General features: G+C 42.0%; 1 protein-coding gene across 1 annotated transcript; it reads right to left on the bottom strand.

Moving 5' to 3' along the window:
• Positions 1 to 661: 661 nt before the first annotated feature.
• On the bottom strand, positions 662 to 16629 carry LOC110491242 (sphingomyelin synthase-related protein 1). Its single transcript, XM_090201629.1, has 6 exons — positions 16329 to 16629; positions 8340 to 9005; positions 8108 to 8203; positions 5048 to 5165; positions 4664 to 4814; positions 662 to 4518 (listed from the first exon to the last, which is right to left on the bottom strand). The coding sequence occupies exons 2-6, from the start codon at positions 8990 to 8992 to the stop codon at positions 4214 to 4216; spliced, it is 1323 nt and encodes a 440-aa protein (XP_090057755.1). The 5' UTR covers positions 8993 to 9005; positions 16329 to 16629; the 3' UTR covers positions 662 to 4213.

The raw sequence follows: 16629 nt of genomic DNA, 5'->3' as shown, positions 1-16629 counted from the left end.
CAGTGGGATATGGATAGAGTTGCACTTCCTATGGCTTCCACTAGATGTCAACCGTCTTTAGAAACTTGAATGAGGATTCTACTATAAAGGAGGGGCTCATGAGAGCTCTTTGAGTCAGTGGTCTGGCAGAGTGCCTTGGTCTCATGACGCACGCTCCCGACAGAGTTACCTCTCGTTCCAGTGCTTTTCTTCAGACATAGGAATCCTCTGGTTGGAACATTATTGATGTTTTATGTTAAAAACGTCCTAACGATTGATTCCATACATCGTTTGACATGTTTCTAAAGGACTGTAATGGAACTTTTCGAGTTTTTGTCTGGACAAAGTGCTTGCGCCTCATGAAGATGGATTACTGGGCTGAACACGCTAACAACAAGTGGCTATTTGGACATAAATGATGGACTTTATGGAACAAATCAGTCATTTATTGTCGAACTGGGATTCCTGGGAGTGCCGTCTGATGAAGATCATCAAAGGTAAGTGAATACTTATAGTGTTATTTCTAACTTCTGTTGACTCCAAAATGGCGGATATTCCTCTGGCTGGTTTGGGCTCTGAGCGCCGTTCTCAGATTATGCTTTTCCGTAAAGTTTTATTGAAATCTGACACAGCGGTTGCATTAAGGAGAAGTCTATCTTTAATTCTGTGAATAACACTTGTATCTTTTATCAATGTTTATTATGAGTATTTCTGCAAAATCCCCAGATGTTTTAGAATCAAAACATTACTGCACGTAACGCGCCAATGTGAACTGAGATTTATGGATATAAATATGCACATTATCGAACAAAACATACATGTAACATACAACAGAACAGGGTATTTTGTCCAATAGAACAACACAACAGGATCTACTGTCAAAAAGAACAACAGAACAGCATCTAGTGTCCGATAGAACAGGATCTGGTGTCCAATAGAACTACAGAACGGGATCTAGTGTCCAATAGAACAGGATCTAGTGTCCAATAGAACAACAGAACAGGATCTAGTGTCCAATAGAACAGGATCTAGTGTCCAATAGAACAACAGAACAGGATCTAGTGTCCAATAGAACAGGATCTAGTGTCCAATAGAACAACAGGACAGGATCTAGTGTCCGATAGAACAGGATCTAGTGTCCAATAGAACAACAGAACAGCATCTAGTGTCCAATAGAACAACAGAACAGGATCTAGTGTCCAATAGAACAACAGAACAGGATCTAGTGTCCAATAGAACAGGATCTAGTGTCCAATAGAATTGTAAACAGGATATGGATTACTTAGGTTGTGTTCCGTTGTAAACTTAGTATGGTTCTAACCCTTCTTATGCCCTGCTACTAGTAAAATCATTTCTGCATTACAAACAATTATTCATCAACAACAAAACAAGTATCAGAGCTCCTGAGTGGTGCAGCGGTCTAAGGCCTGGCATCTCAGTACAAGAGGTGTCACTGCAGTCCCTGGTTTGAATCCAGGCTGTATCACATCCGGCTGTGATTGGGAGTCCCATAGGGCGGTGCATAATTGACTCAGCATTCATCCGGGTGTCATGTACACTCCCTCTCCGGCCTCTAGGTCATCAGGCTGCTGATTATCCCGCACACCTGTCACCATCGTCTGCGCCTCATGACCTGCACCTCATGACCTGCGCCTCATGACACTCACCTGGACTCCATCACCTCCTTGATTATCTTCCCTATATCTGTAATTCCCCTTGGTTCTTTCCTCAGGTGTTACTGACACTGTTTTCATGTCGGTGCGTTGTTTGTGTTTCGTGTTCATTGTTTCTTTTATTTAGTAAAACACTCACTCCCTAAACTTGCTTCCCGACTCTCAGCGCACTTGTTACACCGGGTTTGGCTGGGGTAGGCCATCATTGTAAATCAGAATTTGTTCTTAACTGACTTGCCTAGTTAAATTAAAAATACATGTTTTTAAAAATCAATAAATGAACTGAAACATACACTGAGTGCACAAAACATTAGGAATACTTTCCCAATATTGAGTTGCACTCGCTTTTGTCCTCAGAACAGCCACAATTCCTCGGGCATGGACTCTAAAAGGTGGCGGAATCGTTCCACAGGGATGCTGGCCCATGTTATCTCCAATGCTTCCCATAGTTGTATCAAGTTGGAGGGTTTGGATCTCTACACTTAATAGCTCGTTCCATCTCATCCCACAGATGCTCAGTTTGTTTGACATCTGGGGACTGGGCAGACCACTGCAATAAGCTGAATTCACTGTCATGTTTGTGGAACCAATCCTAGCCTTGTGGCATGGGGCTGAAAAAAATATATTTGCAGATGGATACACTGCTGCCATGAAGGGATGCACCTGATTGGCAATGATGTTCAGATATCCTGTGGCATTCAAACATTGCTCCACTTTTACCAAGGGGTCCAATGTGTGTCCTGAAAACACACCCACACCATCATACCAACAAGCTGCAATGTTGGCACGCGACATGGATGCATGTACTCATGGTATTCTCCATACCCTAGTCCTTCCATCACAACATGATGTACTCATGGTATTCTCCATACCATAGTCCTCCCATCACAACATGATGGATACATGTACTCATGGTATTCTCCATACCCTAGTCCTCCCATAACAACATGATGGATACATGTACTCATGGTATTCTCCATACCCTAGTCCTCCCATCAGAACATGATGTACTCATGGTATTCTCCATACCCTAGTCCTCCCATCACAACATGATGTACTCATGGTATTCTCCATACCCTAGTCCTCCCATCACAACATGATGTACTTATGGTATTCTCCATACCCTTGTCCTCCCATCACAACATGATGTACTCATGGTATTCTCCATACCCTAGTCCTCCCATCACAACATGATGTACTCATGGTATTCTCCATACCCTAGTCCTCCCATCACAACATGATGGATACATGTACTCATGGTATTCTCCATACCCTAGTCCTCCCATCAGAGTGAAACAGCAGGAACCGGGATTCATCAGACCAGGAAATGTTTTTCCAATTCTCCAGTGTCCAGCATTTTTGTTCCTTAGCTCACTGCAAACGCATTTATTTTTTTTAAAGAATTGGAACTCTGTAAGGTTGTGTCAAGGTACGACAAGTTGTGCATTATTATATGGGTCTTTGGGCAGCTGTACTGGACTGTCAGTTGACTAACTGTAGCCCATCTGTTGCTCTGCACAGCTTTCTCTGTCCTCTTTCATCAATGACCCATTGGCTGAATGTTCTTTGGGTGGTAGGACTGTTGAGTGTGAAAAACCCAGCAGCGTTGCAGTTCTTGACACACTCAAACCAGTGCGCCTGGCACCTACTACCATACCCTATTCAAAGGCACTTAAATATTTTGTCTTTCCCATTCACCCTCAATGGCACACATACATATTCCAAGTCTCAATTGTCTCAAGGCTTAAAAATCCTTCTTTAACCTGTCTCCTCTCCTTCATCTACAATAATTGAAGTGGATTTAACAAGTGACATCAATACTTTCACCTTGATTCACCTGGTCAGTCTATGTCGTGGAAAGAGTCCTAATGTCTAGTACACTCAGTGTACATACATGATGTTAATGAAGCACAGATTCCAATACATTAAATATGGCCAGCTACATACACTACCACACAGCTAACTGATTAAACTCATCAATAAACAACATACATTATACATAGCTCAATATCTACTGCTAGCCATACATTATACACAGCTCAATATCTACTGCTAGCCATACATTAAACACAGCTCAATAGCTACTGCTAGCCATACATTAAACACAGCTCAATATCTACTGCTAGCCATACATTATACACAGCTCAATATCTACTGCTAGCCATACATTATACACAGCTCAATATCTACTGCTAGCCATACATTAAACACAGCTCAATATCTACTGCTAGCCATACATTATACACAGCTCAATATCTACTGCTAGCCATACATTAAACACAGCTCAATATCTACTGCTAGCCATACATTAAACACAGCTCAATATCTACTGCTAGCCATACATTATACACAGCTCAATATCTACTGCTAGCCATACATTATACACAGCTCAATATCTACTGCTAGCCATACATTATCTGTATATTACTGAAAGTACAATATGCAATTCTTTAGAATCTAGAACATAGTTAATTCCCCAGGTTGGAGTTAAAATCTGGCCAATTGAACCCTGACACTAACTAAAGCCTAACCCTACCTTTGTGTGTGTGTGCTGCGTTGTGTTATCCAATCAGTGTCTTCATACAGGCAGGCCCACTAAAGGGCCAGTTGTACTGGTTATGTACAGGACCGTTGACGTTACACTCGAAGAAGGAGAACATGGGAAACCAGATCCGAGCACGGCGGCTGTGTTGGAAGGCCCTGGTGTTGGCCAGAGTGTGGTAATACAGGAACAGTCTGGTGGTGATGTAGAAAGCTATGAACACATCTATGGAGTAGTGCTCATGAGCCGCCAGGATGAAGAAGATACCAAACAGATTCAGTACCCAGGAGATGGTATGGATCAGGTGCCAGCTACGAGGAGTATCTACAGGAAATATACAGGATATACAGTATATAATCAGGCATTATAATATCCCTCTCTGATCTCTAGTAGGGCATGTTGTTAATCAGCACTTGTGACAAATGTTTTTGTTGCACACACACACACACACACACAGAGTACGACTCACACTCTGTGATGAAGAAGTTGAGTATGGTGAGTACCACAGTGTGACCAGAGAACATGTAATCTCCACAGGTATCCACTCCATTCAGCGTCATGCCAAAGCCACTCCATATAGCTAACACCCTCTGGACCTTAGACCACGTATCACCATACATCTATATATATATATATATACATATATATACACACACACACACACACACACACACACACACACACACACACACACACACACACACACACACACACACACACACACACACACACACACACACACACAGTTAGCAATGATGTGAACATTGTGTCCAGTAATCACCCAGTCATCAGACTCTGCCCTATAATCACCCAGTCATCAGGTAGTCTGGGTGTGTTAGTATGTGTATCCCACCTTACTGGAGCACTGTAGATGTTGTCCAGGTACAGAGAGGGAGGTAACAAACATGGTGACGCAACGCAGCAGAAACACTGTTCCAATCAGAGAACACAGACGCCGCAATATGATAGACCTAGAGAGAGAGAGAGAGAAAGACATATTATAGACGTAGATAGAGAGACACCTCAATATGATAGACCGAGAGAGAGAGACCTCAATATGATAGACCTAGAGAGAGAGAGAGAGACCTCAATATGATAGACCTAGAGAGAGAGAGACCTCAATATGATAGACCTAGAGAGAGAGAGAGAGACCTCAATATGATAGACCTAGAGAGAGAGAGAGAGAAAGACATATTATAGACGTAGATACAGTGCCTTGCGAAGGTATTCGGCCCCCTTGAACTTTGCGACCTTTTGCCACATTTCAGGCTTCAAACATAAAGATATAAAACTGTATTTTTTTGTGAAGAATCAACAACAAGTGGGACACAATCATGAAGTGGAACGACATTTATTGGATATTTCAAACTTTTTTAACAAATCAAAAACTGAAAAATTGGGCGTGCAAAATTATTCAGCCCCTTTACTTTCAGTGCAGCAAACTCTCTCCAGAAGTTCAGTGAGGATCTCTGAATGATCCAATGTTGACCTAAATGACTAATGATGATAAATACAATCCACCTGTGTGTAATCAAGTCTCCGTATAAATGCACCTGCACTGTGATAGTCTCAGAGGTCCATTAAAAGCGCAGAGAGCATCATGAAGAACAAGGAACACACCAGGCAGGTCCAAGATACTGTTGTGAAGAAGTTTAAAGCCGGATTTGGATACAAAAAGATTTCCCAAGCTTTAAACATCCCAAGGAGCACTGTGCAAGCGATAATATTGAAATGGAAGGAGTATCAGACCACTGCAAATCTAAAAAGACCTGGCTGTCCCTCTAAACTTTCAGCTCATACAAGGAGAATACTGATCAGAGATGCAGCCAAGAGGCCCATGATCACTCTGGATGAACTGCAGAGATCTACAGCTGAGGTGGGAGACTCTGTCCATAGGACAACAATCAGTCGTATATTGCACAAATCTGGCCTTTATGGAAGAGTGGCAAGAAGAAAGCCATTTCTTAAAGATATCCATAAAAAGTGTTGTTTAAAGTTTGCCACAAGCCACCTGGGAGACACACCAAACATGTGGAAGAAGGTGCTCTGGTCAGATGAAACCAAAATTGAACTTTTTGGCAACAATGCAAAACGTTATGTTTGGCGTAAAAGCAACACAGCTGAACACACCATCCCCACTGTCAAACATGGTGGTGGCAGCATCATGGTTTGGGCCTGCTTTTCTTCAGCAGGGACAGGGAAGATGGTTAAAATTGATGGGAAGATGGATGGAGCCAAATACAGGACCATTCTGGAAGAAAACCTGATGGAGTCTGCAAAAGACCTGAGACTGGGACGGAGATTTGTCTTCCAACAAGACAATGATCCAAAACATAAAGCAAAATCTACAATGGAATGGTTCAAAAATAAACATATCCAGGTGTTAGAATGGCCAAGTCAAAGTCCAGACCTGAATCCAATCGAGAATCTGTGGAAAGAACTGAAAACTGCTGTTCACAAATGCTCTCCATCCAACCTCACTGAGCTCGAACTGTTTTGCAAGGAGGAATGGGAAAAAATTTCAGTCTCTCGATGTGCAAAACTGATAGAGGCATACCCCAAGCGACTTACAGCTGTAATCGCAGCAAAAGGTGGCGCTACAAAGTATTAACTTAAGGGGGCTGAATAATTTTGCACGCCCAATTTTTAAGTTTTTGATTTGTTAAAAAAGTTTAAAATATCCAATAAATGTCATTCCACTTAATGATTGTGTCCCACTTGTTGTTGATTCTTCACAAAAAAATACAGTTTTATATCTTTATGTTTGAAGCCTGAAATGTGGCAAAAGGTCGCAAAGTTCAAGGGGGCCGAATACTTTCGCAAGGCACTGTAGAGAGACACCTCAATATGATAGACCTAGAGAGAGAGAGAGAGACCTCAATATGATAGACCTAGAGAGAGAGAGACCTCAATATGATAGACCTAGAGAGAGAGAGACCTCAATATGATAGACCTAGAGAGAGAGAGAGAGAGACCTCAATATGATAGACCTAGAGAGAGAGAGAGAGACCTCAATATGATAGACCTAGAGAGAGAGAGACCTCAATATGATAGACCTAGAGAGAGAGAGAGAGACCTCAATATGATAGACCTAGAGAGAGAGAGAGAGACCTCAATATGATAGACCTAGAGAGAGAGAGAGAGACCTCAATATGATAGACCTAGAGAGAGAGAGAGAGACCTCAATATGGTAGACCTAGAGAGAGAGACCTCAATATGATAGACCTAGAGAGAGAGAGAGAGAAAGACATATTATAGACGTAGATAGAGAGACACCTCAATATGATAGACTGAGAGAGAGACCTCAATATGATAGACCTAGAGAGAGAGAGAGAGACCTCAATATGATAGACCTAGAGAGAGAGAGACCTCAATATGATAGACCTAGAGAGAGAGAGAGAGACCTCAATATGATAGACCTAGAGAGAGAGTGACCTCAATATGATAGACCTAGAGAGAGAGAGAGACCTCAATATGATAGACCTAGAGAGAGAGAGAAGTACAGCAGTAGTAGTAGCTGAAGTAGCAGTAGTAGTAGTAGCAGAAGTAGTAGTAGTAGTAGCAGAAGTAGTAGTAGTAGTAGCTGAAGTAGCAGTAGTAGTAGTAGCTGAAGTAGCAGTAGTAGCAGTAGCAGTAGTATCAGTAGCAGTAGTAGTAGTAGTAGTAGTAGTAGCAGCAGTAGTAGCTGAAGTAGTAACTGAAGTAGCAGTAGTAGTAACTGAAGTAGCAGTAGCTGAAGTAGCAGTAGTAGTAGTAGTAGCAGCAGCAGTAGTAGTAGCTGAAGTAGCAGTAGTAGGAGCTGAAGTAGCAGTAGTAGTAGTAGTAGTAGTAGTAGTAGTAGTAGTAGTATTGCAGTAGTACACATGTTTGTCTAGTTGTAGTAGTAGTAGTAGTAGTAGTAGTGCAGTAGTACCTGTGTTTGTGTAGTAGTAGCACCAACAGGAAGATGTAAACTAGGATTAAACCACAAGCCTCCGCCATCGCAAAAGCCCAAGGGATTCTGGGTACACTGTCAGAGAAAAAGAGAATAATAACGTTGGAATAATAATGTGAGGTCAGAGGTTAGAGGTCTAGCTCACCTATTCAGGAAAATGTCTGGCAGTGGGATTAGAGGTCAGGGGTTAGAGGTTAAAGGTCAGACTCACCTATCCAGGAAGATGTCGGGCAGTGGCGGGTAAATTGTCATATCGGGAACGCGGTCGTGGACGATCACCATGACGAAGGAGGTAAATCCGAAGACGAGCATGACGTAAACAGAGCTGACTACTGTCTTCCACAGCTCTGGGTCCAGACGCCCTAGAAGGCACTTCCTGTCCCCAGTGGAGTGAATGTGGCACTGGTCTTCTTCTAACGCCATCCCTGACCGGGGTCGCGACCCTGACCATGACCCTGAGACCCCACAATCCACCTGACGGCGCCCTGCCCCGTTACACACACAATCTCCTCTATTACACCGCCTGTCAGCCCTGTGATCCCCCCAGTCTTCCTCGTGACAGGCCCTGTCCCCCCCAGCAGCAGCCCCTAATCCCCCTAACCCTATCCCCAGCTCCTCCATTTGCTTCTGGTTCTGTATTTGGAGCCTCCGCAGGGCCAGGGCCAGCCTCTTGATGTCCCCCAGCACAGTGAGGCTCAGAGGGGGTTCACGCAGGTCAGCCTCCCTTAGAGTCAGCAGGCTGGGGCCATCCACACGATGTTTAGAACACAGCAGCTCCACATACTGCCCAAACCCCTCCTGCTTCAGCCAGCCAGACACCTGCTTACTGCTCCACGTACTAACACTACTCTGAGACACCGCCATAGCATTCCTCCCTCTGAGAGAGAGGGAGAGAGACAGACAGTGTTAATACAGTGGTAACACAACGGCAATGTAATAACAGACCTAATAGTTTGTTCTGGGAAGACAGCATTAAGTCACAGAGGCCAATCACAACAGAGATAGACCACATACAGTATATACTCATTATTGGCTTAGACCACCAGCTCCATTCAAAAACAGTACAAGTAGCCAGTAAACATGAATAATTATACTGAGACTGAAAAACAGCTGTTATCTCAAGGCCATCAGACTGTTAAATAGTCACCACTAGCCAGCCTCTGCCCAGTACTCTGACCTGAATTTAGTCACTGTCACTAGCCGGCTACCACCTGGTTACACTACCATGCACCTTTAGAGGCTGCCGCCCTATTTACATAGCCATGGAACACAGGTCACTTTAATAATGTTTACATACTGTTGTACTCATTTCATATGTATATACTGTATTCTATTTAACTATTGCTGTACATATACTATTCTGTCCTACATATTCTACAGATATACAACATATTATATCCACATACTGTCTATAATGTCTATACATCCCATCATATGTACAGTATATACTACCGTTCGTTTGGGGTCACTTAGAAAGCATTTTTTGTCCATTAAAGAAGCATTTTTTGTCCATTAAATGAACATCAAATTGATCAGAAATACAGTGTAGACATTGTTAATGTTGAAAATTACTATTCTAGCTGGAAATGGCAGATTTTTTATGGAATATTTGCATAGGTGTACAGGGGCCCATTATCAGCAACCATCACTCCTGTGTTCCAATGGCACGTTGTGTTAGCTAATCCAAGTTTATAATTGAAAAAGGCTAATTGATCATTAGAAAACCCTTTTGCAATTATGTTAGCACAGGTGAAAACTGTTGTCCTGATTAAAGAAGCAATAAAACGGGCCTTCTTTAGACTAGTTGAGTATCTGGAGCATCAGCATTTGTGGGTTCAATTGCAGGCTCAAAATGGCCAGAAACAAATAACTTTCTTCTGAAACTCGTCAGTCTATTCTTGTTCTGAGAAATGAAGGCTATTCCATGTGAGAAATTTCCAAAAAACTGAAGATCTCGTACAACGCTCCCTTCACAGAACAGCGCAAACTGGCTCTAACCAGAATAGAAAGAGGGGTGGGAGGCCCCGGTGCCCAACTGAGCAAGAGGACAAGTACATTAGAGTGTCTAGTTTGAGAAACAGACGCCTCACAAGTCCTCAACTGGCAGCTTCATTAAAAATAGTACCAGCAAAACATCATTCTCAACGTCAACAGTGAAGAGGCGACTCCGGGATGCTGGCATTCTAGGCAGAGTTTCAAAGAAAAAGCAATATCTCAGACTGGCCAATAAAAATAAAAGATGAAGATGGGCAAAATAACACAGACACTGGACAGAGGAACTCTGCCTAGAAGGCAAGCATCCCAGAGTCACCTCTTCACTGTTGACGTTGGGTTAAGCTCCAAAATGCAGGTGTTTCAGCCTAGCTCAGTGCTTTCTGTGGTGGTGGGGCAACCAGCGGAAAATATGGAGCGTAGGGGTTGGTAATGTTCTCTAGATGCGCCGTGATTGGCTCAGTGTTCTGTCACTCATGGGGACACTACGTCACCACCAAATTCAAAAGGGTAGAGCTTGAACATTCAAGCCCCCTTGGGTGCTGCCATAGAGTTACATTAGAAGTGTCCATCCAAGAAGGCTCAAAATCATTGGCCACAGATAAAATGACGTCAAATCACGTTATATCTACACTAGCTTTGATTGTACTAATCATGTCAACATCATACTTTCAAAATCTTAGCTAGCAAACTAGCAGTCATCATCACGAATCAAGTCGACAATCTACAAGCAAATCCTTTTCAATCCTTGTCATATGAAGAGAATTAATGATGAGAATTTATAGATAAAACATATCGGTGCTCAACGGCCATTGGACAAACATTACACAACAAGTTGGAAATCGTTAGTTCAAAAATTAGTGGTTTGGAAGGAATCAGTGGCTAACTGCAAGCAATGCAAAGCAATCACTAGCCTGCTATTCAGTGGAGTGGGTCTTTGGTCCCAAGTCTGGGTTTAAGGGTCTGTTTTCCAAGCTTAAACGGATAAACATTCAACATTGGCCTTGCTGTCAATCCAGCACGACTTCTACCGAGCTCAAAACAAATGGAAACTCAGAACTGGGAAATCTGACATCAGTGAGTTCAAGACAACTTGTTCTGGGAACTCAGAAAAAAACGAGCTCCGACTGGAAAAATACATTCTGACGGTCATCCAACTCAGAATTGCAAGTCGGGAACTCGGGCCTCTTTCTAGAGCTCTGACCTGAAGATCACTGACGTCATGATTCAACCTTGTTTTTATTCAGTTCCCAGTTGTCTTGAAAGCACCATAAATCTAGAGAATGCCAGACTATGATGACAAAGGTTGATTATGACATTTTCCCACAAAGGACCGCCACGCCACCTTCCTTTTCAAGTGAGCACAGTACAGGGTGAGTCCAAAAATGTCTTGTATGCTGCTGCATAAATGATGTAATATGCCAGGGAGATATGTATACTGTAGCTAAGAAAGTAATACTAAGTGTATGTTGTGTAGTAAGCTGTTCGAGTCCACCTGTGGTACATTCAATTGATTGGACATAATTAGGAAAGGCACACACCTGTCTCTATAAGGTCCCACAGTTGACATTGCATGTCAGAGCATAACCAAGCTCCGAGACAGGATTGTGTCGTGGCACAGATCTGGGGAATTTTACCAAAACAATTCTGCATTGAAGGTCCCCAAGAACATAGTGGCCTCTTTCTTAAATGGAAAACGTTTGGTTCCACCAAGACTCTTCCTAGAGCTGGCATCCTGGTCAAACTGAGCAATCAGGGGAAAAGAGCCTTGGCCAGGCAGGTGACCAATAACCCGATGGTCACCCTGACAGAGCTCCAGAGTTCCTCTGTGGAGATGGGTGGACCTTCCAGAAGGACAACCATCTCTGTAGCACTCCACCAATCCGGTCTTTATAGTAGAGTGGCCAGACGGATGCCACTCCCCAGTAAAAAGCACATGACAGCCCGCTTGGAGTTTGCCAAAAGACACCTAAAGGACTCTCAGGCCATGAGAAACAAGATTCTCTGGTCTGATGAAACCAATATTGAACTCTTTGGCCTGAATGCCAAGCATCACGTCTGGAGGAAACCTGGCACCATCCCTACGGTGAAGCATGGTGGTGGCAGCATCATGATGTCAGGATCGAGGGAAAGATGAATGGAGCATAGTACAAAGCGATCCTTGATGAAAACCTGCTCCAGAGCGCTCAGGACCTTAGGCCTGGGCAAGGGTTCACCTTCCAACAGGACAACGACCCTCAGCACACAGCCAAGACAACGCAGGTGTGGCTTCGGCACAAATTTCTGAATGTCCTTGAGTGGCCCAGCCAGAGCCCGGACTTGAACCCGATCGGACATCTCTGGAGAGACTTGAAAATAGCTGTGCAGCGACGCTCCCCATCCAACCTGACAGAGGATCTGAAGAGAAGAATGGGTGAAACTCCCCAAATACAAGCGTGCCGGGCTTGTAGCGTCATACCCAAGAAGACTCAAGGCTGTAATCGCTGCCAAAGGTGCTTCAACAAACTACTGAGTAAAGGGTCTGAAAAGTTATGTAAATGTGATATTTTTGTATTAAATTTTTTTATTATACGGTCGTGTCTTTGGCACCATTAAAGTGAAGACTGTTATTTTATCAAATCAATTCTCTGTAATTATTATTACATGATTAAACTAATCATGTAAATGTAATTAACTAGGAAGTCGGGGCACCAAGGAACATCTTCAGATTACAAAGTTATACTTTTAATATCTGATCAATTAGTCTTCTGATTAATGAATTATTCTTTACCTCACGTTAGTCTCATTCCAAATGTCGTAAATTGTTAGTTATCTGCACAAACCCAGCTTTTACTATGAATCATCCATACACCAATTGTCTTAATCATTTATTTACTAACTAACTAAATAATCACAGAAATGCATAAACAAACACAGTAGATATGGTTACAAGGAAATTATATGGGAGGTTCCCTAGTGGGCTAAACTGATATGACGGCTTGGTGGACAGAGGGAAGTGGGTGTGGACTGAAAACAGGCGGGAAAGAACAGAGGGCTCACTACACACAGTTAATAATTATATTAATTGAAATGCTAATCCTTTGCACATGAACGCTCACACATTCGGGAATAATTGCAATCAATATATATTTATGCCCAGTGTGTCGTCGTGATCTCTGTTGGAATCGTCAGTTGTTGGAGTCAGTTCATCATCGTCTCTCTCTGCTTCCCTGAAGATCAAAGTATTTCATGGTTAGAATGGATACTTCAGAGTACCATTCAGAAATGTTCTCATAGAATAGATGTTTCGGCAGTTGTCGGTCTTCGCATCCCAGGTTGACATAATTTATAGCTGCAGACTAGTAATTAGTATCTAAGATTTTCTCTTATTCTGTCGGGATCGATAGTCTCAGAGTTCAACCATTTCCCACCGTGTAGCCAATGCTCCACATGGTATGGTTAGGAATTCAACAGCCATTGCAACCTTAGCTTAAACTGAGATTTTTGTGGTCTAAACTCAACCTGTGCCCCCTCAGTGTCCATCGAGGTACGAGTGGGCTAAAGAGGATTTCCTCAGGAGGGGTTTTTATTCATAACAATAGAAAAGGCGGGTCTATGACGCCAGATCATGTCTATGCTCACGGGGGCGGGCCAATGACTTAGTTAAACTTTGAATGGAATACAATTATCTTTCATTAAAGCTTTAATATCACCTTACATCATTTCACAAATAGTTTCATCTTTACTCATTCATTTTCTACAAGAATTAGATGCAAACCCCATAATGGAGAAATGTACATATTCAGAGATATAGTTATGTGTGTTTCCTGTCCTCTCTGAGGTCACCAAATGAAACACACTCGTCATACCCATTCCTTAAGTGTCCACGAACCATCTCCACCTTCTCACAAGTGGACCTTTGTATCAAATTCCCATTTTGGGGATTTAGGAGTTCACCATGTGAACTCCTTTGTTCTATCTATGTGTCTCTCTTTCTGCATGGCCAGGGGGAGAGAGTCTCCTCCAGGAATTTACGACCTGAGATAATAGAACATGGGTGTAGGAGGGAGAGAGGGATGCCATGATCTATACCCAGAAAAGGCCACGTCACGACAATACATTTGCAAACATTTCTAAAAACCTCTTTTTGCTTTGTCATTATGGGGTATTGTGATGTCATTATGGGGTATTGTGATGTCATTATGGGGTATTGTGATGTCATTATGGGGTATTGTGTGTAGATTGATGAGGGGGAAAAACTATTTAATCCATTTTAGAATAAGGCTGTAAGGTATCAAAATGTAGAAAAAGTCAAGCGGTCTGAATACTTTCTGAATACCCTGTATATATAATACAAAAGAAATTCAAGTTTTTGACAGCACTGGGCCTTTAACCTCAGTCATTTCAAATCCAAAGTACAGAGCCAAAACTGTCCAAATATTTTTGAACCTCTTTGTATATTTACAATGTATTATTATTGTCACTATTATTGTTATTGTTATTATTCCAGTTAAGTTAGAGAGTATACAGTATTACCAGTCAGTTAAACTAGAGAGTACATTACCAGTCAGTTAAACTAGAGAGTACATTACCAGCCAGTTAAACTAGAGAGTACATTACCAGTCAGTTAAACTAGAGAGTACATTACCGGCCAGTTAAACTAGAGAGTACATTACCATTCAGTTAAACTAGAGAGTACATTACCAGCCAGTTAAACTAGAGAGTACATTACCAGTCAGTTAAACTAGAGAGTACATTACCAACCAGTTAAATTAGAGAGTACATTACCAGTCAGTTAAACTAGAGAGTATATTACCATTCAGTTAAATTAGAGAATACATTACCAGTCAGTTAAACTAGAGAGTACATTACCAACCAGTTAAACTAGAGAGTATATTACCATTCAGTTAAACTAGAGAGTACATTACCAGTCAGTTAAACTAGAGAGCACATTACTAACACATTACTAGTACATTACTAGTACATTACTAGTCAGTAAAGCGCCGCCTTAACTCAGCTCACTGGTCACCATAGCAGCACCCACCCGTAGCACGCGCTCCAGCAGGTATATCACACTGGTCACCTCCAACGCCAATTCTTAATTTGGCCGCCTCTCCTTCCAGTTCTCTGCTGCCAATAACTGGAACGAACTGCAAAAATCACTGAAGCTGGAGACTCACATCTCCATCACTAGCTTTAAGCACCAGCTGTCAGAGCAGCTCACAGATCACTGCACCTGCACATAGCTCATCTGTAAATAGCCCATCCACTCTACCTCATCCCCATACTGTATTTATTTATTTATTTATTTATCTTGCTCCTTTGCACCCCAGTATCTCTACTTGCACATTCATCTTCAGCACATCTACCATTCCAGTGTTTAATTGATATATTGTCATTAATTTGCCACCATGGCCTATTTATTGCCATACCTCCCTTATCCTACCTCATTTGCATATGCTGTTTATATATTTTTATACTGTATTATTGATTGTATGTTTGTTTATTCCATGTTTAACTCTGTGTTGTTGTTTGTGTCAAACTGCTTTGCTTTATCTTGACCAGGTCGCAGTTGTAAATGAGAACTTCTTCTCAACTGGCCTACCTGGTTAAATAAAGGTGAAATAAATAAAAATAAATAAATAAAAACAACAACCACAATCAGTAAATCGCATGTGAATTAGAAAAACGCGCTACATAGATATCAAGTGATATTCATATCACCCTGTAGTCCACACCGCTGCCGTTCAACTATAGTACATTACCAGCCAGTTAAACCATAGAATACATTACCAGGTTATTACAAGTCAGTGAAACCATAGAGTACATTACTAGCCAGTTAAACTATAGCACATTACCAGTACATTACCAGTCAGTTAAACTAGAGAGTGCATTACCATTCAGTTAAACTAGAGAGTACATTACCATTCAGTTAAACTAGAGAGTACATTACCATTCAGTTAAACTAGAGAGTACATTACCATTCAGTTAAACTAGAGAGTGCATTACCATTCAGTTAAACTAGACAGTACATTACCAGTCAGTTAAACTAGAGAGTACATTACCAGTCAGATAAACTAGAGAGTACATTACCAGTCAGTTAAACTAGAGAGTACATTACCATTCAGTTAAACTAGAGTACATTACCAGTCAGTTAAACTAGAGAGTACATTACCATTCAGTTAAACTAGAGTACATTACCAGTCAGTTAAACTAGAGAGTACATTACCAATCGTTCTCTCTCTGTCTTCTGTGACTCCAATACTCATTTGCTCTCCAGCACACACTTCCTCCTAATCCAAAGGACTGTTGGACCTAAACTGCTGAGTAAGCTGCTCTCCATATCAGGACCTTTCTCCTACTGATACATAGGCTGCTGTCTCCATATCAGGACCTTTCTTCTACAAATTGGAGGTATCAAGGAGATGTGCTCTGATAACAATGATGTCCTCACTGATCTACCCTGATCACTGATCAACCCTCGTCAACAGAACTCAGTAGAACCACTACATGATCAACAGCATTAGTTT

This window comes from Oncorhynchus mykiss, chromosome 16 (genome assembly GCF_057628025.1).
Source record: "Oncorhynchus mykiss isolate SJ-2025 chromosome 16, ASM5762802v1, whole genome shotgun sequence".
NCBI classification, from domain to species: Eukaryota; Metazoa; Chordata; class Actinopteri; order Salmoniformes; family Salmonidae; genus Oncorhynchus; species Oncorhynchus mykiss.
The sequence above is the reverse complement of the archived record's forward strand: the minus strand, read 5'-3'. Positions and strand labels throughout refer to the sequence as shown.